The sequence below is a fragment of the Neomonachus schauinslandi genome, chromosome 8 (assembly GCF_002201575.2).
Source record: "Neomonachus schauinslandi chromosome 8, ASM220157v2, whole genome shotgun sequence".
Lineage (NCBI taxonomy): Eukaryota > Metazoa > Chordata > Mammalia > Carnivora > Phocidae > Neomonachus > Neomonachus schauinslandi.
The window spans coordinates 51,707,193-51,735,181 of record NC_058410.1 but is presented as its reverse complement, the minus strand read 5'-3'; the positions used below and the strand labels follow the sequence as shown (position 1 = coordinate 51,735,181).

The 27,989-nt window shown below is 39.4% G+C and overlaps 1 protein-coding gene across 1 annotated transcript in view; it reads left to right on the top strand.

Moving 5' to 3' along the window:
• Window positions 1-537: 537 nt before the first annotated feature.
• Window positions 538-27,989, top strand: part of LOC110583534 (putative uncharacterized protein C6orf183) — a 37,789-nt gene continuing 10,337 nt past the window's right edge. The window contains exons 1-8 of the mRNA XM_021693586.1: window positions 538-659; window positions 3,468-3,540; window positions 3,918-4,028; window positions 7,376-7,570; window positions 8,672-8,825; window positions 9,850-10,007; window positions 13,083-13,235; window positions 14,978-15,079. Of these exons, the coding sequence (XP_021549261.1) occupies window positions 538-659; window positions 3,468-3,540; window positions 3,918-4,028; window positions 7,376-7,570; window positions 8,672-8,825; window positions 9,850-10,007; window positions 13,083-13,235; window positions 14,978-15,079 (1,068 nt within the window). The remainder of the gene's footprint in view (window positions 660-3,467; window positions 3,541-3,917; window positions 4,029-7,375; window positions 7,571-8,671; window positions 8,826-9,849; window positions 10,008-13,082; window positions 13,236-14,977; window positions 15,080-27,989) is intronic.

The window sequence follows — 27,989 nt, the reverse complement described above, 5'->3', positions numbered from 1 at the left end:
ATTTAAATGCTTAAGTATGATTTTCTTCCAAACTCCAAAGTGCATAGATCATGATCATGTTAGGTTGCTTTCCATACTCAATATATTCTCCCTAGTCAGAAGTTCATGCCTTCAAAAAGGCTTATGGAAAAGGGCTCTAGGCATTAGAGAGATCCTGTACACACCTATTGTTTGTTCCACTTGAAATGATACTAGAAGAAAGCCTTAACCAACATTAATAGCATTTAGTGTGCAATTCCCACAAACCTTTATGAAGACTACAGGTGTTGAACCAGAGGGATGCCTTCTCATTTTAATAAACCACCATCATCAAAGCTGGAGTGGAGATGTTTCTGAAGGTGAACTGGGCTGAACAAAGGAATGGTCAGTGGAGGTTCTAATTTCTTTTTTCTCTACTGTTAACTAAATCATAGATGACAACAGTCTAGTCAGCCTGTTTCCTCAAATTGCAAAAGCACACATTTTCACAAAGTTGACATGATTTCTTGAAGAAAGATAGACAAGCTTTGTACTCTTGTTTTTCAGGGATAGCAAATCATGGATGAAATTTATAAGATCGCTTCCACAGAAAGGATCCAGCAGTTAGAAAAAGAACTGTCTGTGCAACTGACTGAACTGAAGTCTGCAATAGAAGAACAGGGGACTCATGGAGCTTACAGGTGAATAGTAGTAGTGAGAAGGCATGGTCTTCAGGGGCTTTAGCCCCCACTGTTGCCCCATAATCTCCATCAGCTCCCTCTTCTTTTTATATAGACAACTAGCATTATCTCAAGCTCAGATTTTATGGCTGTCTGTAAGTGTTCCCTATATTTCTAGAATTGCCAAGGCATTTAGAGGCAATGTCCTACCAAAGAAATAGAAAAGTGCTTTTTACATTTCACAAATACCATTGTCTTAAAGTTCCAGAAGCTATTATACAAATCATACTCACTGAAAAGCAAGGTCTCATTTTACCCAAAAATATTTTCATTGAATTTGACCTTGATTTTGATGAGAAATATAAAAACTGAAATAATGCTAGGTATTTGGTAATGAGTTCTGCAAAATGGTATTTTATTAAGGAGCTCTTCTATAGGTAAATGTTGGCAATAATATCAATCTCTTCTAGAGAAATAGGGTAACCAGATCAGCCCCTAAGTTGTAAGTCTCATGGGCTCAGGACCTTCAAATCCCTCTATTTCTATTACTGCCACAATTGATCAAGAGGAACAATATGAGGTCTCTGTTAGGTTGAGTAGCCAAGTAAATACAATGTGGATGGTGAGGGTGGGAAAGGGAAGATCAGTTGAAAAAGCAGTAAGTAGGTGCATTACTACCTCACTCCAAAGATGATTCTGAAGAACCAGTATTAGTGTGTTTTATAATTTGGTATTTAAAGCCATTGGGTGTAGGAAGCAGATCAAAGATTGTATGATGAAGTGAAAAGGTAATGGAACCATGCAAGCCATAAATTCTCCCAACTTTGGTTTCTTTCTGTGAAAAATGAGGTTATAGATATGTACCTTGCCTATCTTATAAGGATCAAGTAAGATAATGCACGTTAAAGCACTTTGAAAACTAGAAGACACCATACAAAGATCAAGTTACAATTGATATTGTTACATCTTAAATGTCTGAGTGTCAAACAAGTGACTCCTCTTTGTACATTGTCCTGAAGTCTCTTTTATCTTTCAGAATAGAGTGATGGGAAATCTCTGGACCCTTGTATTTTTCTACTCCCCCAAACCACTAAACACTGAACCTGGAAGAATCTACCTATTAATCTGACAAATACTGAGCAACTTCTGTTTGCCAGGTGTTGTACTAGGTTCTGGAGTCCAAGGAAAATGTAAAATGTCCACTTCTAATAATCACTTTAGTATTCTCATTCCCCACCAGATTGAAAAAATTTATTGAGAACTGTAGGATAATGATGCCTTGGTCATTTTTCTTTCTACATTCTTTCATCAATTTATCCCCATGAGCTCAAGTCTTTATAGTGGTTAAGTATCTCATAAATGCTTGCTGAATGAATAGATGAATGAATGTATGTTGAATAAACAATACTTGATGAACAAATAGGTGAATCTCTTTTTTGTGGGTTGACATACTCACCACCAATCTCATTCATAGACACTTCAAGACTAACTGAGATGAAAAACATGATTTGAGTAAGGGAAGGTTCAGCAGCTAAGCCCAGGACACTGCCCAATCTTCCAGCATGCCAAAGAAATTCGAAGACAAGAGGGCAGGAGAGGGATGAGCTTCCTCTGTTTCCCTGACTGCCTGTTCCCTTTCTAGTTGGTTACTTGACCTCCATGAGGCTGCAGCCAGGATTCAGGTACCCAGGAATCACAGAAATTATAGCTTTGATTTAGTAATGCTTTTACTCTTAAGGCCCTTTCAGAGCTTGCCTCATTTTTTTTTTTTTAATCAAAGCCAAGGTGTGAGGAGGTAAGGGAGGCATTATCTCCAACTTCAGTTGGGAATTCAACACAAATGGCTCAATGAGTTGCTTTGAGTCATGTGGCTGAGGGACCTCCTGACTGGTCTTTTCACAGGACCACTGTCCCCAGTGAGGGGAAGAGCTGACAAGTGTACAAACTAACAGTCTATTTTCATCTTTCCTTAAAACTTACCCATGGGGACTAATAGGGTCATATGAACAATATTAACCTAAATTCCACTGCCTACCATCCCTCTCAAGTCTCTAGGTGGTTTCTTACATGTGTTTCACAGCTACCTGCTGTGGTTTCCTTGCCAGTGTTTGCAAGGTTTCACTTAAGTAAGTGATGTCTACATCAGGGGTGCTGTCCCCTGATGTTCCCAGAGCTGCCAAGCCTTGGCGTGTGTCTTACCCCAAATGGGGAGAGCTCCCTTCTTCCTGCCACAGGATCCCACGCCATTCCTGGGCCCCACAGCAGTGCTGCTTGTGCCTTCTCACATCAGAGCCCATCGTGCAAACAACTCCTTTGTGACTAGGCTCGGATGATAGAATTCGGTTAAAAAAAATTCCCAAAGTATTTCATGTTTGGTAAACCAGCAAGAACACAGAAATAAAAACATTCTGTTTAAATTATAAGAGTCTAGTTTAAGTAGGGTGAGAGATGTCTGATGAGCACTTGTTAGAGCTGAGGTTATTGGAGGAAATACAGGTCGGGGAAAGAAAAATCTCCACCACTTTGCCTCTTCCTGTATGCTGGAATTGAAACCAGAGAGGTAAATCACGGGTAGTAGGAAAGATCCTGTTTGGGGTGAAGAAAATTCGCCCAGGGAAAAGGTTAGCAAACGAGGTATACACAAGAGAGATTCAGACTAAGACTAAAGACCACATGCTCTTTACATGCTCTCAATAATCCACCCTAATATGACATAGTTATTTAGAAATTAGCAGTTGTGAAGAGTTACAGATTAATCAGGGTCTGTCTGTAATTTTGTTTATGACAGTTTCTATAATTACAGCATCTATTGCATAAATCTTTCTACAGCTCTGTTCGAATACCAAAGGACATTTCTTACTTTAGAAGAGAAAGGGAACTGGCTCTAAAGAAAACTTTACAGGTGAGTAGGAGTGTGTAATTGTAAGACACAACTGTATTGTAATACAACAATATGTTGGATTTTGCTAACTTTTTGGAAACATTTAGCAGGAAAATTTTATTTTTGCAAACAACCAGCTGATGTTATTGACAGTGTTATGAGAACAAAACAGCCCAATACTCACTACTAGATCAGAGCAGGCCACTACTTCTTTGGAGATACTTACTTTTTGTGATGTTTTAAAATTTTACAGTTTCTTGATTTGTGATATTAAAATTTGTTATATTGTAACTGAGGTATAACAGTATAATGTGTTGTATGTCATTTGCTGTCATACACAATGATAATTTTACTTCCTTACTTCTTTTTGTTTGCCTGCTCTGTTGCCCTGGGTTCAGGTGGCTGAGTCAAAGTCCCTTGTTGTTCAAGCAGATGTCATGCAGAGGGAGCTAGAGAGCTGCCTAAGAAGAGAGTACACTCCTGAAAATTTACCTTTGCTTCTGTTGCAGGTAAGTCATGTTGCAACCTGAAAAACAGATCTGGAAATTAATAGAAATGTATGAACAAAGTTGGCTTTCTGGTATATCCTCTGGCTAGGGTAGGATTTTCTCTACCTGTGTAGTTTGCAGAACTTGATTAGTGTAAATTCTGTTCTTTGTCAGAGACCCATGTCATAGTTCAGTTCGGTTTAGTTATAGTCACTAAACAATTGATTTTCTATCAATTACTCCCTGTGCTGGTATTATGAGGAAATACAATACTAAGAAAGTCTCAGTCCTCAAAAAGCTGTTGGCTTAGCTAGGGAAGATATTTATGGAAATATCTTTTTATAAAATAACTCAAAATGTGGTAGAAAATGTTTTCTGTAAGGATTATTATTGCAGCATTATAATAAAAGTGAAAAAATCAGAAGTGCCTACATATCTAACGCTAGGGGAAAGAGTTAGGAAAAACAGTATGAGACTTGATAGAATATTGTTCTGCCAATAAACATTTTTTAGCATAAGGAATTATTGTTTTTATGTAATGTTAGTGAACAAAAACTAACATGTCTGTGTGTGTCATAATAAGGGTCACATAATATATAGAAAAACCACTTGATGGACATTGATCAAAATGTTAGCAATCACTGTCTTTGGATGGCAGAACAACGAATTTCCTTTTTTTACTTTTATATATTTTCTAAATTTCTTATAATAGGCATGTATTGTTTTGATTTTTAAAATTCTTTGTTCTTTTGTTAGAAGTTATATCCTCATTATGCATACAAATTAGTTCATTAGCAACTAGTTAGCAATGAATCACAAAGAAATAAAAGACATTGAGATTCTATTTGCAAGTTAAAGTTTTGTCATTATCTTCATCCAAGATTCTCTTTCCCTATCATTCTAGCACTCTTCATTCTTTTGTGTATATCAGTGATTCTCAGGGGAGAGAAGGGGAGACTGGAGATGGTGGACATTTGGCGAAGTCTGGAGACATTTTGGGTTGTCACAATTTGGGAGTGGATTGCTACTGGCATATAGTGGGAAGAGGCCAGGGATGCTGCTAAACATCCAACTATGCACAGGACAGCCCCCACCACAAAGAATTGTCCAGTCCCAGATGTCAATAGTGCTGAGTTTGAGATCTCTGTGCAGATTTCTGTAGCCCTTTCTCTGTATACTATCCCCCTTTCCAGTCCTGTGCCCTGCAAACTCCAGCTGACTCAGCCTCCTAAGCATCAATTTCTTTCTCCTTAACCCAGAGAGACCATTGTGCTCTGCTTGGGATTCCCTTTCTTACTCCCTGGTTCAGAAACTGCCTATTTCAGGCAGAAAACCAAGGTGATTGTAGGGCTCATTTCATTTGTTTCCTTTCTCTCAAGGACCACAGTCCTGCACTATGTGTTGTCTTGGTCAGAAAATAGTTGTCTTGTTTATTTTGTCCCGTTTTCTAGTGGTGTATGATGGAAGGATGAGTCTGGTCCTACTTATTCCATCATAGCCATTATTATATTTATTATTGGAAATAAAACATCTAAATGGTTGGTTTATTTAACTATTTTTAAATCTAAATGAAATTTCTGGTCTAAGATTAAAAGTTATAATCTTACCTGTAATGTGCTTTGTATTTTTTAGTCTCATAACTTCAGTTTTTAAGAAATTTTGAGCTTAGCCTTAGACAATTGTATAGGCTTTTATATCCCTGTTAATTGTTCACTAATTGATAAACAAAACTATAATCTGTTAGATTGGCAACAGATCATATAGATTTAGAAATACATACTTGCTTTATTTAAAATTTAATGGTATCTTGAGCCAGGTTTCTTAATTTTATGATCTTCATGTAGAAAAATCTATCTTTCTGAAACAACCAGAGACTGATTTTCCTATTGTTAGTGTTCTTACTACTATAATTGTATTCTAAGTGTTAATTTTTATTGTTGTTTCTGTTAAAGTATTATACAGAGAGAATTACCCAGCTGGCCCAGAGTAAATATTCACACATGCTTAGATGGAAGAGGTTTTGCCAGCACAGTAAGATTATGGAGCAACTTTATCCTCTTTACAAGGTAGGAAGCCTAGGAACAGAATCTTTGGGCTCTTTTTTTATTAAGAAACAAAATGGTCAATAAGCCTATCAATACATATTATTAAGTATAGTCATCATACCTGTACATTAGATCTCTAGACTTATTCATCCTACATAACTACAAATTTGTATCCTTTTGACCAATATTTCCCCACTCTCTAGCCCCTGGTAACCACTGTTTTACTCTCTGTGTCTATGAGTTTAACATTTTTTTTTTAAAGATTTTATTTATTTATTTGAGACAGAGAGAATGAGAGACAGAGAGCATGAGAGGGAGGAGGGTCAGAGGGAGAAGCAGACTCCCTGCCGAGCAGGGAGCCCGATGCGGAACTCGATCCCGGGACTCCAGGATCATGACCTGAGCTGAAGGCAGTCGCTTAACCAACTGAGCCACCCAGGCGCCCGAGTTTAACATTTTTTTAATTTGTCATGTAATCATACAGTATTTATCTTTCTCTGTCTCGCTTATTTCACTTAGCATAATGTTCTCCAGGTCCATTCTTAATGTCACAAGTGTTAGGATTTCCTTCTTTCCTTTTTTATTCCTCATAACTGAATAATATTCATATTCATATATTCAATTATAAATATATATGTATATATATATATGCCACATGTTCTTAATCCATTCATCCGTAAACAGACTTTTAGGTTGTTTTCATATTTTGGCTAGTGGGGATAATGTTGCAGTGGACAGGGGAATACAGATACCTCTTTGATATACTGATTTGTTTTCTTCAGATATGTACCAAGAAGTGGGATTGCTAGATTATATGGTATTCCTATTTTTAATTTTTTGAGGAATCTCCATACTGTTTTCCATAATGGCTGTACCAGTTTACATTATTACCAACAATGTATCTTGTCCGTTTTTTTAAGTCATGGCTAAAGATGGGAAAGAAACTAATGGAGCACCTATTTGCCTCTTTTGCCTGTGGCAGAAGATAATGGCACCTATTTTTAAGGATGAGATTTGAAGGAAACTTTGTATGATAGAAAATGCATTTTTCTTCATGGATTTGGCTTCCTCTGCTATAGATAAAAAGCTAAGAAGCCACCTTCAGTTACCAAACATCTGTATGCACTGACTCTTTTCTGAAGTCTCTTTCTCCTAAGAATGTAACTGCTGCTATTGTCAGTCAAATTCAGAATGTGAAAGTACTTTGATATTCCAAGAGCCTCTTATTTGGCCCCCAAACAGCATTACCCTATGCTTGGAAGCAAATGACACAAGAGAATAAGGCTTGCAAATAACCATGTTCTGTCTCTGCATTACTCTTAGAAACAAGTTGCCTACATTATGCAGGAGTATAATGATGCCGTTCAGAGAGCTGAAAGATTGTCTGTTGCACGGGAAAACTTCCTAATGGGAAAAAACAATCCTTCTAACTTAGTGACACAGGAAGACCTGACTATTTACACAAAGTGGTTTGTGTGTCACCTACACTCACTCAGGACTATTCACCACTACTTACAGGTGTGTGAAACATAATTATGTGATGGTGTGGTACCCTCCCATGATGGTCAGCATTGTTTTTTCATACCTGTCACCTACTTTTGGATTGTGACTGTTTCTGTATTCTACTTACCCTACAAATGACAGGAAAATAATGAGCCACTAGCTTTTTTCTTTGAAACCTTTGAAAACTTTTTCTTTTGAAATCTTGCTCTAATGAAACCACTCCATTAATCTAGTTTTCTCAAAGATGTCTCTGTTGTATTATTTCATACTCACTCTGCAAGTTCTTGTTTTCATCATCTTGTTGAGAATTTATGAAGTCCAATTTAGATCCACTTTTTTATTCAGCAATATCTAATGAGGGTCTAATATATGCCAGGTAAATGTCCAGGGCCATGAAGCAAAAATACGGTCTTTGCTGAAAAGTAACTGGGTCCCAGGTTGGTAGGAAAATGGGCAAGCAAATAGTTAATGGAAATACAACGTGGTAAGAAAGAATAGAATAAGTATAAGCACAGAGTAAAGAGAGTCACAGAAGAGAAGCCCTAACCCAGGCCAGAGGCACCAGAAATGAGTGATGTGATCCTATTTTCATTTTAGAAAGATTATTATTTTGCCACCTAAACCTTTTCCTACTCCTCTACAGCTTATCTCAGTGATACCACCATCCATGAAGTTACCCAAACCAGAAACCTGGCCACCATCCTAACTTCACCCCTTCCCCAGTCAGTCACTATGGTGTCTACCTCTGAATCCTCTCTCCCCAGTCATGTGGTATAATAACACTCTGTTCCTAAGTCTCTGTTCCCCACTAAACTGTAAACTCTTTGAGGTTGGTCCATGGCTTAATTCTTCTTGGTATCCCTAGCACCTCACACAGTGTCTTGTCCATTAGGGATGCTTGATCAGTGTAGACCCACTTGGAGGTTAAGGTTGCTTAACATTGGTGACTGCAACAGGTCTCTCAGATCTAGATTTAGCACCCCATGTTTGAGCAGTAATATCAGGCCCAACTATCAGGTTCCTTTATCAAAGCAAAGGGCTGCCCCTGAACCTAAGTCTAGAAGCTTCTGTGAGAGTAGAGTTGACATTTGGCCTCTTGGTGATGCTTTTCTGTAGTCCCTCCAGTACTTGCCCATCTCCAAAGTGCTGAGTGTAGCTGTCGATGAAGTCCCTGAGGCTGGTCAGGAGAATGAAAAGGTCTGTGTCAATGACATGAACCCTAACAACCAGGGTTCTGCATCTCCAGGCTCGGTGGATACCAGCATTTCAGGTAAGAAATTAGTCTTCTTTCCCCTAAGGTAATGTGGAGAAAGAAGATTGTGGCTTTGCACATGTGTTATTTTGTCACTTGATCTTGCTTGAAATTTTTCTATATACCAAGAAGTTATATCTTCTTAATAAACAAATATTTAATACTTTCTGATGAAAAAAATATGCACTTTTCTTAGCCATTATTATCTCCATCCTTATAACTGGCAAATAAAGAGAGAGGAAAAGAAGCAATGAACTTGAAGTTGGGAGTACTGGGTTCTAGATGTGTTTCTGTCAGGGCTTCACTGTGGGCCTGCATGTTTAGGTCATTTCATCTCGTTGGGCTTCAATTTATTCATCTCCAAAATAAACCTTGTAGATTAAGTGATATCTAAGATCTCTTTCAGTTTGAGTATTACATATTTGAAAAATAATTTCCTTATCTGAATCAATTTAATGATCTTCCTGTCCTTATCTTGTGTTATAGATGACTAAGAAACCTAATTAGATTTCTACTCTGAGTGACATATTTGCTTAGGATATGTACAGAGTGACACAGGAGCACCTGAAGAGACAGCCAACCTAGTTGTGGGGAATCAGGGAAGGCATCTCAAAGGAAGGGAGTCCAAATTGGGTCCTTAAAAATGAACAGAAATGAGTCAGGCAAAAGGAGATAAAGGCTCTCACCTTCTTCTAATTTGTTGTTTAATTTATAAATCATGCTCTTAGTTTACCACAAAGGACTATGGGTAGTTCTCCTCCCACTAAGTCATTCTTCAAAGGGTCTGTTGTGTTTCTCCTATAGACCTTGTGAAGGTGAGTGGTTTTGCTCCCTCCCCCAGAAATCCAGCATCAAATGTTTGTCAGATAGGTGTGGCCCAGTGTGGTGCAATCTGTAAATTATAGCAGAGAAGGTTGGACAAAGCAGAATGGCCCTGTCAGCAGAGGAGATCCTGCCTCAATTTCATCTCAAAGGACACTCCATTTTCTCTCCCCGACTAGTGTTTACTGGTCTTCATGCTCTTGATTTTGGATTGTTTTAGGGCTGACAAGAACAGAAGCTGTTTTTTTCCTGCCCCAACACACGACTGAAAGAGAAGAACTGACACCTCAGCTGGGGCTCCTGCTCTCCCATTTCAATATCCCCTATGATGTGGAGGAGCTGAGAGATCCTGCTCAGGAAATGGAACTTTTTAACTTGGTACTTGATGGACTCTTTTTTATACAAAGATAGGTGTTCATGAAAGAAAACACTACTATTTGCCACAAAGTTGGATATCTCTTCTGCCACAATTGTTTCTAGAGTGATAAAATATAATAGTAATAGGTGAGATTTAGATTGGCAGTTGAACCTCCCCTCTGTTAAGAGAACTGGGACCCTTGAATATACAACGCAGAGGGATTGCAGGATTGATTTTTCTGCAGAATTTAAAGAAAAAAGTAGGTTAGAGTCCGTAGTAGATGATGTAAATGTAGCCAAGATTTGGCAGAGTTGCATAATGGAGCTGTCTAGAGTCTCGAGCCCTTTGATTCTCACAATGTGTTGTAATAGCTCTCCTACTGGCAAATGCTTTATATATTCAAAACAGTTTATATTGCATAGTGATTTTTCAAGTCATGCAGTCTGCTCTGCTATAACACAGTGTTGCACTTCCTTTAAAAAAGCCTCATATTAACAAAAGCCATGTTAAGGGGCGCCTGGGTGGCTCAGATGGTTGAGCGTCTGCTTTCGGCTCAGGTCATGATCCCAGGGTCCTGGGATCAAGCCCCACCTCGGGCTCCTGGCTCAGTGGGGAGCCTGCTTCTCCCTCTCCTTCTGCCTCTCCCCCTGCTCATGCTCTCTCTCTCTGTATCTCTGTGTCTCAAATGAATAAGTAAAATCTTTAAAAAAAAAAAAAGCCATGTTAAAACTTATTTCAAAGGGAAAAATAGGATTATGTATAGACAGTTTCAAGTTTATAATATAAAGTTTTCAGCCAAAGCATCCACAATAATGATATTTCTCTAGCTCTGGGTATATAATATTTGCAAGTATATATATTTGCTAGGTAAAAGTAGTAAACTGATTTAGCCAAACAGGCAAAAATCAAATCTGAATGTTTTTGAATGCTCTTTGTGTAAGAAGGAGCCACTGTCTTCTCTATCACCACTTGCCTTGACATTCAGGTTTCACTTCCATGTGTGCTTATTCCACATGATTTTACTAGGATTATTTCTGTATGTAACACAGGCTCTTTACACTCCCTGAAACCGGTGGTATCACATGTCCTCCAGTTTCTTTGAAGGTGATGATGTTTTAGCTCTTGCCTTTCTTTTCATTATCTCCAGCAGCACTATCTACAGAAGAGCGCTTTTTTTTTTTTTTTAAGATTTTATTTATTTATTTGAGAGAGCAAACAAGTGTGAGCAGGAGGAAGAGGGAGAGAGAATCTGAAAAAGACTCTGAGATGAGTGCAGAGCCCAACAGAGGCTCAATCTCATGACCATGAGATCATGACCTGAGCTGAAACCAAGAGTCAGATGCTGTAGGCACTAGCCACCCAGGCGCCTCTACAACACAGCGCTTCTATGCGAGTATCCTTACCCTCATTATCAGCAAGTGTTATGATAGATGAAAACTGGAATTGGAATACGATGGTGTTTTAAAAGAGTCAAAATAAATACAAATAAATTATAACACAGTAGACTATCGTCAATGATAACAAAAACCATGAGGCTGTTGAGCAAACTTCTCTCCAAAGAATAACTTGTTTCCTTATATAGTGATAGTTTCCACTTCTGACTTTCTTATAATACTATTATGTGCAATGCTTGTGCACAGTTTGTTTGTTTGTTTGTTTGTTTGTTTGTTTGTTTTAATGTGTAGGAAGAGTTCTTATATTTGGGTACTATTTATTCTGGTTCTCTAATTCCTTAGAGCAGGATAAGCAAAGTATAACCTGCAGTCCACCACCTGTTTTGTTTTGTTTTTTAAAATAAAGTTTTATTGGAATTCACCCATACCCATTCATTTACATATTATCTTTGACTGCTTTTATACCACAACTGCAGAGTTGAGTAGTTGCAACAGAGACCTATGTATGGTCTGCAAAGGCTAAAATATTTACTATCTGGCCCTTTAAGAAAAACTTGACCACCCTAGCCCTAGGCTAGCACTGTCTGATCTTCCTGCATTGATGGACATGATCTGAATCTACACGGTTCAGTATGTTAACCATGCAGCTATTGAGCATTTGAAATGTGGGCAGTGTAACAGAAGAACTAAATTTTAAATTTTACTTAATTTTAATGATTCAAATTTAAATGTTAAACAGCCACATGTGGCTAGGGGCAAGAACATTGGATAGCACAGCCCACAAGGTACCAGCATTAACTGGAAGAATCTTTAGCTCTGTGACTCATTAAACTTGCTCTCTCATTCCAGAAACCTTTGTTAAGGCCCTAGTATGTGCCAGCACTGTGGTAGGATCTCTGTGCATGTGTGTGTGTATGTGTAATAAAATATATATAAGACTGACCATTTTAACCATTCATAAATGCACAGTTTAGTGGAATTAATTACAAACACATTGTTGTGCAGCCATCACCATGTGGTTGGTTCTTAAGATTCATAGTCTGTGCGCTCAAGAAGTTCACCAAGTTGTGGGGAAATCATGATGTACTGTGGCCAGTGCAATGAGGAAGGTGCTATCACAGGCTCAGTAAGCCTGGGCCCACTCTAGAGAAAGAAGGAAGAAGTGTTCTACATTTGGCAGGAGAAAATTTATGTCACAGAAAACACTATTAGCCTCAGTCAGAAAATGAGAGGTGAAGGAATTGGCTGAGGTACCTTAAAGAGTTTTAACAGGTCCCAGCATTTGGAACCTTCTCTCTAGCAACATCCTGGTTAGAATTCTGGAACAAGGATTTATCTAACCTTTAGATTTTCAAGTTTACCAGGTGGCCAGAAAAAGTGAATGTATTTCTAATGGTGGACAAATTTGCTTCCTATTTAGGGTCCATCTCAAAACACATATAAATAAATATATTACATAATTTCCAATCTTTGGAGCAGATATTCAGAACAAGTAACATACACACACAACTATGGTAATGAGCTGACTGCATACACGTGCCTCACAGCTGAATACATTCAACGCCTGTTACTGTCAGAGTTATGTTTTATGAATTAGTTTAACTTCAAGACTGTCTCAAAGGCAATCAATTGCTGTTTTTGAAATGGCCTACAATCTGAGACTTTTTCTGGGTTCCATACTCTCTTCTTAATCCTATTTAGGTTTCCCTAAAATTTCAAAGCATCTTCATGGAGCAACAGAGAATGCAAACATTTCCAGATTATGATGCGGAGATAGCTAAAGTGGAGAATTTGGGTTTGGCAGGACCTGGTATGGCCTTGAAAAAGAGAGCTAACTGGACTTCCTTTATAAAGGTAAGGAGACCTGTGGTGACAGTCACCTGTCACAAAGTATCCTCCAAGCAGGCCAGGCAACCTGGCAGCACCAGGTCTGTCACATTCCTATTGTCCCCTCTCTTCAATGCCCTAAGCAAACTGTCCCCTGGGACCAAGGGTAGGTGCCTGGCCTTGTACACCAGGTTCCCGCAGCTCCTTCCTGCCTTGGGTCTACGTTGAAGTTAGCCATGTTGACCTGCCTTCTCTGGAAAGTCCCCATACTCCTGTACTCTCTGTTGGGTCAGAACTCCATTCTTCTTGTTAGTGATCTTGGCTACTTGGCTAGAACCAAGAATAACACTCAAGGGTATAATTGAGTTGTATAAATCCAGCTTTTGAGTCAAAAACTATTCACTGAGTATATACTATGTGTCAGGAATGACCCTTGGTTCTGGAGATACGCAATTCACAAACAGTGCACAAGTAAGCAGATTAAACAAGGTGATTTTGGGTAGTGGTAAGTATAATTGATCCTCATTGTTTGGGGCAGCTCTTCTATAAAGTTGCCACAAACATTGAATTAACAAATACTGAGCCATCTCTCCTAGGGGAAATACAAGGTTAGGTTCATCAACTGATGGATACATAACCTTGCTTTATGTGTATTTCTGTTTAAATATACTTTAATACATGTTTTTGATTCATTAACATTGATCTTATCGCCAATACCACTATGACTCATGCCCAAAGCATATCAAACATAAATATTTCTTCCATAAGACATATCACAGTCTTCCTGTACTTAGGAACACTAGGCAACACTTCAGCACTACACTTAGGGGCCACTTTAAACATCGAATTCACCAACAAAAAAACACAAAAATATAGAAACATATCATTAACTAGACCACAAAAAGGACACTTGTTTATAGAATGAAAGCTGAAAAAGAAGGTTGAATGTTGCCTTGTATGACCTCAGCTGGGAATGTGGAGTTGGGTGATTCAAATTTTTCACCATTTTTTGCATACCCATGAATAACCAGAATAGATCTGCCAGGATTGATTTTGGGGTTACAAATAAATTTTAGTGAGAAAAATTTGCAAATACAAAATCCATGAATAATGAGGATCAGCTATATTGTGTAGGAAAGAAAAGTCTTACGTGATAAAGATGAATGGAAGGAAAGGAGAGAAATCAAAAATTACTCCTAAGTAACGGGGCTTGAGCAAATAGGTGATTGGTGTAGGGAAAGCCAGACTTTCTCTTCTAGATTTTTACATTTGCCTTCCACCTATAGATATCAAGGAGATAGTTGGATATCACATACTGGAGCTTAGAGCTAGATATAAGTTTGAAAGTTATAAGTATATTGGTGTATTCAGAGCTATAGAACTAAATTTTGAAATATGCCCTGTTAACGGGTAAGGTAAAATTTTACATGTGGAGTCTTTGAAGGAGAACTTCTCTTGCCCTATAAGTCAAGTGTGGTGTCCTACGCTGATGGATTTAGGGTCCCTCCTGCTCATGGATGGTGCTGTGTCATCGCAGATGAAGCTAATGCATCTCATAGGCCAGGCACCAACAGGAACTGCCCTGCCATCTCCCTCCATGGATCCATGGACCCATGAAGACCCTTTCCAAGACTTCACATGCTCTAACAAACTTTCTAGTGCTAAGGCTAAATCCCATTTCAGAAGGTCCTTGAATCTCTTTGCTTGCAACTTTTATTGAGAACTATTCTGTTATGTTGTAACTTTGTGTGAACATGTTTGTCCACTAGATTAAGCCAAAATGTGATCCTTGGCAAAAGAAGATTTTGACCAAACTAAAAGAACGGAGAAGAATAGATGTATTAATGCAACTCCAAGCAAAGTTTTTGAAGGTAAGAAAATTGCCATCTTCCCTTGTAGATAAAATTCTTGCTAAAATCATTCTCAGAAAATTGAATTTTCTTTCCTTTTTAAGAAATGTTAGCCATGGATTCTCTATGAAGACTTTTTTGGAACTTTCTAATCTAATTGCCAAAATTTTATAATACTGTTAATTTTCAATAGAAAGTAACAATTTTTCCAGCTTTGGCACTAAGTGTGTGATATTGATCTAATCGCACAATCTCCTTGAGTTTGTTTCCTCATCTGTGAAATAAAAATACTGGATGAAATTATCTTATTTTTACTGTGGTAAAAAGCACATGGGATAAAATTTCTCATCTTAATCATTTTAAGTGCACAGTTTAGTGGTGTTCAGTATATTCGCACTGTTGTGAAACCAATCTACTGGAACTTTTTCATCTTGGCAAACTGAAACTCTGTACCTATTAAACAACAATTCCCTACTTCCTCCTCCCCACAGCCCCTAATAACCACCATTCTACTTTCTGTTTCTGAATTTGACTACCTTTACATACCTCATATAAGTGGACTCATACAGTATTAGTCTTTTTATGACTGGCTTATTTCACTTAGGACAATGTCCTCAAGATCTATCCATGTGGTAGCATGTGACCAGATTTCCTCTCCCCATTTTTTTTTCACGAACATTCTACCAGCTTTATTCATAATAGCCAAAAATGGAAACAACACAGATGTATTTCACGGGGCAAGTAAACTAATCATGGTATATCCCATACCATAGAATACCAGTCAGCTGTAAAAAAAGAACAAACTAGTGATATACCCAAGAGCCTGGATGAATATCCAGAGAACTCTATGAGTGAAAAAGAGTCAGTCCCATAAAGACTGTAGGAGTTCATTTATACAATGCTCTTGAAATGACTAAGTAGAGAAATGAGGATAGATTCGTGAATTGTAAGGGTTAAGGGGAGACTGGTGAGGAAGGGAAAGGAGTATGGCTATAAAAGAACAACAACATAAGGGATCTTTGTGGTGATGGATCTTATCTATAAGTTGACTGTATCAAAGTCAATATCCAGGTTGTGATACTGTAGTATGGTTTTGCAAGATGTTAACATTGGGGGAAATGGAGTGAAGAGTACATGGGACCTCTTTATATTATTTTTCCCCTCTTTTCTTAAATGGTGGTAAAATACACATAACATCAACTTTACTATTTTAACTATTTTTAAGTGTATAGTTCAGTGGCATTAAGTACATCCATATTGTTGGGTAATCATCACCACCATCCATCTCCAGAATTCTTTCTCCGGCAAACTGAAACTGTTTACCCATTAAACAATAACTCCTCATTCTTCCCTCCCCCTAGTCCCTGGCGACCACCATTCTAATTTCTGTCTCTATGAATTTGACTACTCTAGGTACCACCTATTGGTGAAATCAGACAGTATTTGTCATTTTATGACTGGCTTACTTTACCCACCCAGGTTCACCCATGTTGTAGGATATATCAGAATTTCCTTCCTTTTTAAGGCTGAATAATATTCCCTTGTGTATATCCACCACGTTTTTAAAAAATCTATTTGTTGATGGACATTTGGGTTTCTTCCACTTCATGGCTGTTGTGAATAATGCTGCTATGAACATGGATATATAAATACTTCTTTGAAATCCTGCTTACAAATCTTATGGATATAAACCCAGAAGTAGAATTGCTAGATCATAAGGTAATTCTGTTTTTAATTTTTTGAGGAATCTCCATACTATTTTCCATAGCAGTTGCAGCATTTGGCAATACTACCAACAGTGAGCCAATTTCCCTGCATTCTCAGCAGCACTTGCTATTTCCTTCCTTCCTTCCTTCCTTCCTTCCTTCCTTCCTTCCTTCCTTCCTTCCTTCCTTCCTTCCTTCCTCCTCCTCCCCCTCCTCCTCCTTCTTCTTGTTATTAGCCATCCTAATGGATAAGGAGATAATCTCATTTTGTTTTTGCTTTGCATTTCTCTGATGATTAGTGATTTTGAGAATCTTTTCATATGGTTATCAGCCATTTGTATATCATATTTGGAAAAATGTCTATAGAAGTCCTTTGACCATTTTTTAATTGGGTTATTTGATTTTTATTGTTGTTGTTGAGCTGTAGGAGTTCTTTATATATTCTGGGTATTAACCCCTTATCAGATATATAATTTGCAAATATATTCCCTCATTCTATAAGCTGCCTTTTCACTCTGTTAATTGTATACTTTGATGTACAGAAGTTTTAAAGTTTTATATAGTCACATTTGTCTATTTTTGCTTTTTTTTTGCCTGTGCATTTGGTGTCATATCCAAGAAATCATTGCCAAATTCATTGTTATGAAGATTTTCCCGTTTTTATCTGAGAGTTTTGTAGTTTTAGGTCTTATGTTTAGATCTTTAATCCATTATGAGTTAATTTATTGTATATGGTGGATGATAAAGATTTAACTTCATTATTTTGCACATGGATATCCTGTTTTCCTAGAATCATTTGTTGAAGAGACTGTCCCATCTCTGTTGAATGGTATTAACTTTCTTGTCTAAGATCATTTGACCATATACTCGAGCATTTATTTCTAGGCTCTCTATTCTATTCTGTGGTCTATATACCCAATTTATTCCAGTACCATGCCATTTTGATTACTGTAGCTTTGTAATATGGTTTGAAAGCAGAAAATGTGAGTTCTCCAATTTTGTTCTTCTTTTTTAAAATTACATTGGTTATTTGGTGTCCTTTGAGATTTCATATGAATTTTAGGATGAATTTTTCTACTTCTGCAAAAAAATGCCATTAGGATTTGGTAGGGATTGGACTAAATGATATTTGAAGTTCTTTGTGATATTAAAATGACTGAAATACCATAATACATGTATCGCTGCTGTTGAAATTCAACTCTGTGACTATTATTTGATCCTTTACCTCCAGAAGAGAAGGAACATTTATTCAGTACCTATTACATGCCAGGCATTCTTGCAGCAATCCTGGGAGAGACATCATTAGTGTTCTTATTAGATTGACTTGTCCTGCTCTGTGTGGTGAAGTCAGGATTTCAGCAGAGATACAAGCCAAGGCCCGTGTCCTTACAAATCCTGTGCTTTCCTCATACTACTCAGTTTCCTCTTCCTCCATCTGCTGGCAGCTTCCTAGTAGCAAACAGAGTTTGTACCCAAAATGATGGGTGTTTATCTTTTTATTGGTGCCACCGCACTTGTGGGGGTACAATCTGCTATTGTGTTTAGAGGGTTGTCACGGAATTTTAAATGAGCTGCTATGTGTATTTAAATACTTACAATGGTTGGGAGGGGGGAAAGATGGCGGAGGAGTAGGGGACCCTATTTCAACTGGTCCCCGGAATTGAGCTGGATATCTACCAGACCACTCTGAGCACCCACGAAACCAGCCTCAGATGTAAGAAGATCTGGATCTCTACAAACAGAATATCACAGGCGGTTGGTTTTGAGATACGAAGATGAGAGCCGTGATTCTGCGGGCAGATATCGGAGGATAAACGGAGGCGGGAGGGTGCCTGGACGTGGGGATCCTACACCGCCGGTGAGTGACAGCCTCGCCCGCTGCGGACGGGCACAGATTTGCAGACCCGTAGCATTGGGAAAGGACTTTAGGGCAGCCCCCGGGGTGGAGGACCAGATCGGTGGGGTCGCGCCCAAGCGAACCGCAGCTGCGGGGACAGAAACCCGGAGCGACGGTCGCGCGCACACGGACTGCAGCCTCCGAGACGGAAACCTGGTGCGCCGGGGTCCCGCCGGTGAACTGCAACCTCCGGGGTGGAAACCCTGAGTGGCGGAGTCGAGCACACGCGAACTGCAGTCCCCGGGACAGGACCCCAAGCGGCGGAGTCGTGCGTGCCCGCACGCGAACTGGGAGTGGCTGGTGGTTTTAGAAGCAGAAAGGGCAGAGATGTGCCCCGACCTGGAGGCAGGACTGGGAGCGCTGCAGAGGGGCGCACAACCCAGGACACTGCAGTTTATAGCAGCACGGACAGAAACGGAGACAGTGTGGCCTGGAGAGCTCACTGAAGAACATACTGAGGTCTCTCTGCTCTGAGGCAGAGGGTTGGAAACGGTCTCTTCTGCTCTGACTCCCGGAAGAGACTCGGAAAGCCCCCAGGGAAAGGCGCCAGAGAACAAAAGCCCCAAAGACTGATTCCCACTGAGCCCATCCCCCGCCACAGGGGCGCAGGGCAACTCCGCCCAAACAGGGTTGCCTGAGTAACAGCGCGGCAGGCCCCTCCCCCAGAAGACAGGCTGGGAAAACAAGAGGCCAGCAACCCTAAGGTCCCAAGAAAACAGGTGCATCTTGCTTGGGTTCGGGTCAATAATTTGGACTCTATACATTCCCTCAAACACCCATCAACAGAATGACTAGGAGGAGGAGCCCCCAAAACAGAAAAGACTCAGAGATTATGACTTATGCTGCAGATTTACAAATGGATGCAGATATAACCAAGATGTCGGAGATGGAATTCAGGCTAGCAATTGTGAAGACAATGGCTACAATGGAGAAATCAATTACTGGCAACATAGAGTCTCTAAGGGCAGAAATAAAAGGTGAATTGGCAGAACTTAAAAATGCTATCAATGAGATCCAATCCAATCTAGATAATCTAACAGCTAGGGTAACTGAGACAGAAGAGAGAATAAGCGATCTGGAAGACAGTATAATAGATAAAAAGGGAAAAGAGGAGGCCAGGGAAAACAACTCAGAATCCATGAAAATAGAATCAGAGAAATAAGTGACACCATGAGGTGTTCCAATGTCAGAATAATTGGAATCCCGGAGGGAGTGGAGAGTGAGAGAGGGCTAGAAGATGTATTTGAGCAAATCATAGCTGAGAACTTCCCTAATCTGGGGAATGAAACAAACACTCGAGTCCTAGAGGCAGAGAGGACCCCTCCTAAGATCAAGGAAAACAGGCCAACACCCCGGCATGTAATAGTAAAACTTGCAAATCTTAGAACCAAGGAAACCATCTTAAGGGCAGTTAGGGGGAAGAGATTCCTTACGTACAGAGGGAGGAACATCAGAATAACGTCAGACCTGTCCACAGAGACCTGGCAAGCCAGAAAGGCCTGGCAAGACATATTCAGGGTACTAAATGAGAAGAACATGCAGCCAAGAATACTTTATCCGGCAAGGCTTTCATTTAGAATGGATGGAGAGATGCAGAGCTTCCACAACCAGCAGAAGTTGAAAGAATATGTGACCACTAAGCCGGCCCTGCAAGAAATATTAAGGGGGGTTCTATAAAAGGAGAAAGACCCCAAGAATGATCTACAACAGAAATTTACAGGGACAATCTATAAAAACAACGTCTTCACAGGCAACATGATGACAATTAATTCATATCTTTCAATAATCACTCTCAACATGAATGGCCTAAATGCTCCCATAAAACGGCACAGGGTTGCAGATTGGATAAAAGACAGGACCCGTCCATATGCTGTCTACAAGAGACTCATTTTGAACCTAAAGATACATCCAGACTGAAAGTGAAGGGATGGAGATCCATCTTCCATGCCAGCGGACCTCAAAAGAAACTGGGGTAGCAATTCTTATATCAGACAAATTAGATTTTAAAGTAAAGTCTGTAATAAGAGACACAGAAGGACACTATATCATTCTTTTATTTATTTATTTATTTATTTATTTATTTATTTATTTGAGAGAGAGAATGAGAGACAGAGAGCACGAGAGGGAAGAAGGTCAGAGGGAGAAGCAGACCCCCCCGCCGAGCAGGGAGCCCGATGTGGGACTCGATCCGGGGACTCCAGGATCATGACCTGAGCCGAAGGCAGTCGCTTAACCAACTGAGCCACCCAGGCGCCCCACTACATCATTCTTAAAGGGTCTATCCAACAAGAAGATCTAACAATTGTAAATATCTATGCCCCTAACATGGGAGCAGCCATCTACATAAGCCAACTGTTAACCAAAATAAAGAGTCATATTGATAACAATACGTTAATTGTAGGAGACCTCAATACTCCACTCTCAGCAATGGACAGATCATCTGAGCAGAAAATCAACAAGGAAACAAGAGCTTTGAATGATACATTGGACCAGATGGACCTCATAGATATTTACAGAACATTCCACCCTAAAACAACAGAATACTCACTCATTCTTCTCGAGCGCACATGGAACTTTCTCCAGAATAGACCTTATACTGGGTCACAAATCAGGTCTCAACCGATACCAAAAGATTGAGATTATTCCCTGCATATTCTCAGACCACAATGCTCTAAAACTGGAACTCAATCACAAGAAAAAATTTGGCAGAAATTCAAACACTTGGAAGCTAAAGACCACTCTGCTCAAGAATGTTTGGGTCAACCAAGAAATCAAAGAAGAACTTAAACAATTCATGGAAATCAATGAGAACGAAAACACATCGGTCCAAAACCCATGGGATACTGCAAAGGCGGTCCTAAGGGGGAAATACATAGCCATCCAAGCCTCACCCAAAAAAAACAGAAAAATCCTGAATTCACCAACTAACTCTACACCTTAAAGAACTAGAGAAAAAGCAACAAACGACGCCTAAGCCATGCATTAGAAGAGAAATAATTAAAATTAGAGCAGAAATCAATGAATTAGAAACCAGAAACACAGTAGATCAGATCAATGAAACTAGAAGTTGGTTCTTTGAAAGAATTAATAAGATTGATAAACCACTGGCCAGACTTATCCAAAAGAAGAGAGAAAGGACCCAAGTTAATAAAATTATGAATGAAAGGGGAGAGATCACAACCAACACCAAGGAAATAGAAACAATTATTAGAAATTATTATCAACAACTATATGCCAATAAACTGAGCAATCTGGATGAAATGGAGGCCTTCCTGGAAACCTATAAGCTGCCAAGACTGAAACAGGAAGAAATTGACAACCTGAATAGGCCAATAATCAGTAACGAGATTGAAGCAGTGATCAAAAACCTCCCCAAAAACAAGAGTCCAGGGCCTGATGGATTCCCTGTGGAATTCTACCAAACATTCAAAGAAGAAATAATACCTATTCTACTGAAGCTGTTTCAAAAAATAGAAACAGAAGGAAAACTTCCAAACTCATTCTATGAGGCCAGCATTACCTTAATCCCCAAACCAGGCAAAGACCCCATCAAAAAGGAGAATTTCAGACCGATCCAACAATACATTAAAAGGATCATCTACCACGACCAAGTGGGATTTATCCCCGGGATGCAAGGGTGGTTCAACATTCACAAATCAATCAATGTGAAAGAACACATTAATAAGAGGAGGGAGAAGAACCATGTGGTCCTCTCAATTGATGCAGAAAAAGCATTTGACAAAATACAACATCCTTTCCTGATTAAAACTCTCCAGAGTATAGGGATAGAGGGAACATTCCTCAAGCTCATAAAATCCATCTATGAAAAACCCACAGCGAATATCATCCTCAATGGGGAAAAGCTGAGAGCCTTTCCCTGAAGATCAGGAACACGTCAAGGGTGCCCACTCTCACCACTGTTGTTCAACATAGTACTAGAAGTCCTAGCAACAGCAATCAGACAACAAAAAGAAATAAAAGGTATTCAAATTGGCAAAGAAGAAGTCAAACTCTCTCTTTTTGCAGATGACATGATACTTTATGTGGAAAACCCAAAAGACTCCACCCCCAAATTACTAGAACTCATCCAGCAATTCAGTAATGTGGCAGGATACAAAATCAATGCACAGAAATCAGTTGCTTTCTTATACACTAACAACGCAACTGTTGAAAGAGAAATTAAAGAAACGATTCCATTTACAATAGCACCAAAAACCATAAGATACCTCAGAATAAACCTAACCAAAGAGATAAAGGATCTATACTCTAGGAACTACAAAACACTCATGAAAGAAATTGAAGAAGACACAAAAAGATGGAAAAATATTCCATGCTCATGGATCGGAAGAATAAACATTGTTAAAATGTCTATGCTACCCAGAGCAATCTATACCTTCAATGCCGTCCCGATCAAAATTCCAATGACATTTTTCAAAGTGCTGGAACAAACAATCCTAAAATTTGTATGGAATCAGAAAAGACCCCGAATCGCCAAGGAGATGTTGAAAAAGAAAAACAAAGCTGGGGGCATCACGTTGCCCAATTTCAAGCTATATTACAAAGCAGTGATCACCAAGACAGCATGGTACTGGCACAAAAACAGACATACAGACCAGTGGGACAGAATAGAGAACCCAGATATGGACCCTCAACTCTATGGTCAAATAATCTTTGACAAAGCAGGAAAAAACATGCAGTGGGAAAAAGTCTCTTCAATAAATGGTGCTGGGAAAATTGGACAGCCACATGCAGAAGAATGAAACGCGACCATTCTCTAACACCATTCACAAAGATAAACTCAAAGTGGATGAAAGACCTCAATGTGAGACAGGAATCCATGCAAATCCTAGAGGAGAACATAGGCAGTAACCTCTTTGACATCGGCCACAGCAACTTCTTTCAAGATACATCTCCAAAAGCTAGTGAAACAAAAGCAAAAATGAACTTTTGGGACTTCATCAAGATAAAAAGCTTCTGCACAGCAGTGGAAACAGTCAACAAAACAAAGAGGCAACCCACAGAATGGGAGAAGATATTTGCAAATGACACTACAGATAAAGGGCTGGTATCCAAAATCTATAAAGAACTTCTCAAACTCAACACCCAAAAAACAAATAATCAAGTCAAAAAGTGGGCAGAAGAGATGAACAGACACTTCTCTGAAGAAGACATACAAATGGCTAACAGACACATGAAAAAATGTTCATCATCATTAGCCATCAGGGAAATCCAAATCAAAACCACACTGAGATACCACCTTACACCAGTTAGAATGGCCAAAATGGACAGGGAAAGAAACAACAAATGTTGGAGAGGTTGTGGAGAAAGGGGAACCCTCTTACACTGTTGGTGGGAATGCAAGTTGGCACAGCCACTTTGGAAAACAGTGTGGAGGTGCCTCAAAAATTTAAAAATAGAGCTACCCTCTGACCCAGCAATTGCACTACTGGGTATTTACCCCAAAGACACAGATGTAGTGAAAAGAAGGGCCATATGCACCCCAATGTTCATAGCAGCAATGTCCGCAATAGCCAAACTGTGGAAAGAGCCGAGATGCCCTTCAACAGATGAATGGATAAAGAAGATGTGGTCCACATATACAATGGAATATTACTCAGCCATCAGAAAAGATGAATACCCAACTTTTACATCAACATGGATGGGACTGGAGGAGATTATGCTAAGTGAAATAAGTCAAGCAGAGAAAGTCAATTATCATATGGTTTCACTTATTTGTGGAACAGAAGGAGTAACAGGGAGGACATTAAGAGAAGGAAGGGAAAAATTGGGGGGGGGGAATTGGAGGGAGAGATGAACCATGAGAGACTATGGACCTGAGAAACAAGCAGGGTTTTGGAGGGGAGGGGGGAGGGGGGATTGGTTAGCCCCATGATGGGTATTAAGGAGGGCACATACTGCATGGAGCACTGGGTATTATACGAAAACAATGGATTGTGGATCACTACATCAAAAACTAATGCTGTATTGTATGGTGACTAACATAACATAATAAAATTAAAAATAATAAATAAATAAATACTTACAATGTTGAATGGATGGACATACCAAAGGGAATCGTGATGTTTGAGTCTGATTTTATTTTTTAACTGAATAAAGCCCCACCTGGGGCTTATTTCTTATTTGTGTATATATGACCAAATTCTTGCTGAGAAGAAGGGAATAACCCTTTACTGAACCATTCCTTTTCTTCTTGTTCTACTTGAGATTTCCAGGCCTGAGCGAGTAAAGCAAGTGCTCCAAGACCATGCTGCAAAGACAGTCATGCTGGCTCCATCTCATCCAACTTTCATGGCTTCCCAGGATTTGCATCAGTGCAATTATGACCACATCTGGGAGAATATTTATAGCAACATCAACCTCTACCAGGTATAACAGGAAGAAATAACCAACATGCCTTTCTGGTCAACTCACTATCTGTGTGTAGACCTTAGACATTTACTTTGGTAGTTTTTCAGAGACCCTCCCCATAAAGGCTTCATTACCCAGCCAGGTTTGTTTTTGTTATAAAAAAGATTAAATGCTAATTAAAAAGAGGGATATAAAGAGGTATAATATAAGATATTGCTGCTGGGACATATACTTAACCACTACATACCAATGCAAAGCTGCACACTCTAGTGCTAAACACCAATAAGCTGGACAATTGTTAAATATTGTGAGTGTGTAGAGGCAAAGTGGTCCCCCCAGGGTTCGTTCTTTTGGGAAAGGCCTTTTGAAGGAGGAGGAAACTGAACTGGGTTTGAAGGAATCGTGGGGCTCAGGGAAGTGGTGGTGGAGACGGAAGCACATTATGTAGGAGGGAAGCATGAACAACAATGCAGAGGAGACACTGTGTGTGGAGTGTTCAAGGCCAGTTTGGTGGAGTAAAAGATTCATGTGGAAATATGGGGAAGAGAAGTTTTTTTAAGGGGGAGGAGAGAGAAAGTTATGAATGTCCATAAATTTCAGACAAAGGAATTTGTGCTTTATCCTATAAGGGAAGTGATATATACAAAGTTGTATTTTTTAGGAAGATTGATATGGCAGCAAGGTGGATTGGAAGAGGGAGAGATTGGAGGCAGGGAAGCCAGCTAGATAGCTGCTACATAAGATAGGCCTGAAGTTTGGCAATGAAAGGCAATTTCTACACAAACCTATTGGATATTTGTCTTTACAATGGTGCTGTCACATTTTTGAATAATCTGCTATTGTTTGTTTGTTGCTCTAAGGGAAGAGTTTTATTTCCTTTGCTTATTTAAGATGGAAAGACTCAATATGTTTATGGTCTGGGAGGAATAAGCAGTGGAGAAGAAGAGATAGAAGATATGAAAGGGTAAATTTGAGAAACAGATGACCCTGGCCAAAGAGGAGGGGATGGGATGAAGAAACCAGTTGAAGGAGTAATTTTGAGAAAGGGAGAGTGGCATCACTTCCCTTGAGGTGAATAAGAATTGTCAGGTACAAAAGGATAAGATGTGCTCACTTGTACATGGCCCTGGCTGTCTCAGAGAGAGAGAAGAGAGGGAGAAGATGCCTGCATTAGTGAGATGCAAGATGGAAGTGACATGTGAGGAGGTGGATCACTGTGGGGAATGCCATAGGGCCACCAATGAGAAAAGAATATAAGGATGACCGTGTAGCTAGAGGGCCCAGTTGAAGTAAGAGGGCATGACTTTTAGTGAGCCCAATCTGCATAATAATCCTATTATTTTCACCCCTAAAGATAATTGTAGAAATTATACATAAAGTCAAAGGTATGAAGAAGTTTAGTAGAATGCTAGAGAGGAAGCACTGTCATGGTCCATCATCCCAGGCTGGGTATGGGAGAAAGTGAAACCTAAATGAGTTACAGATTGGCTGGAAGCAAACACATAAGTACATGCATGTGTACACACACACACACCCCAAAACTTCTATAACTTTTCAACCTGTTTAGATAAGGATCTGGAGAATCTAATAAAAAATGAGTTGGCCAAACAGATCAGGAACAGAGACAGCATATCATGGCGTGGATCTCCCTGAATTCCCTGACAGGCATGCAACTACCAGTGACACTCCTCAGCTAGCATCCTGCCAGAGTTGAGAAAATGGCCACATTTTTCCTATCCATTGCCATTTCACAATGAGATATATGTCACCAGGAAGACCTTATACTAATAAGGGGATTTTTTAAAACATTTTTTTATTTAAATTCAATTAATTAACATATAATGTATTATTGGTTTCAGAGGTAGAGTTCAGTGATTCATCAGTCTTATATAATACTCAGTGCTCATTACATCACATGTCCTCCTTAATGCCCATCACCCAGTTACCCCATCCCTCCATCCCCCCTCCCCCCAGCAACCCTCAGTTTGTTTCCTGTGATTAAGAGTCTCTTACGGTTGGTCTCCCTCTTAAACATTTGTCTTCTTCACTAGACTTGGCACCAAATGATTTTGTTGTTTAAGAAGTTCACGAATTAGGGCGCCTGGGTGGCTCAGTTGGCTAAGCGACTGCCTTCGGCTCAGGTCATGATCCTGGAGTCCCTGGATCGAGTCCCGCATCGGGCTCCCTGCTCGGCAGGGAGTCTGCTTTGCCCTCTGACCCTATCCCCTCTCATGTGTTCTCTCTCATTCTCTCTCTCTCAAATAAATAAATAAAAAATAAAATCTTTAAAAAAAAAGAGGTTCATATTAATTATGAATTAATAAAGGAAATCATCTTCAAAGAATAAAGTAAAACTATAAAAGGAAATATTCTTTCCTCTCTTCCCCTATGATCCTCTGTTTTGTTTCTTAAATTCCACATATCACTGAGATCGTATAATTATCTTTCTCTGACTGACTTATTTCACTTAGCATAATACCCTCTAGTTCTATCCATGTCATTGCAAATGGCAAGATTTCATTTTTTGATGGCTGTGTAATATTGTGTTGTATATATATACCACATCTTCTTTATCCATTCAGCTGTTGATAGACATCTGGGTTCTTTCCATAGTTTGGCTATTGTGGACATTGCTCTTATAAACATTGGGGTGCAGGTGCTTCTTTGGATCACTACATTTGTATCTTTGGGGTAAATACCCAGTAGTGTGATTGTTAGGTCATAGGGTAGTTCTATCTTTAACATTTTGAGGAACCTCCACACTGTTTTCCAGAATGGCTGCACTAGCTTGCGTTCCCGCCAACAGTGTAAGAGGGTTCTCCTTTCTCCACATCCTTGCCAACATCTGTCGTTTCCTGACTTGTTGATTTTAGCCATTCTGACTGGTGTGAGGTGGTATCTCATTGTGGTTTTGATTTGTATTTCACAAGGGGACATTTAAAAACATCCAGTTCTTTCG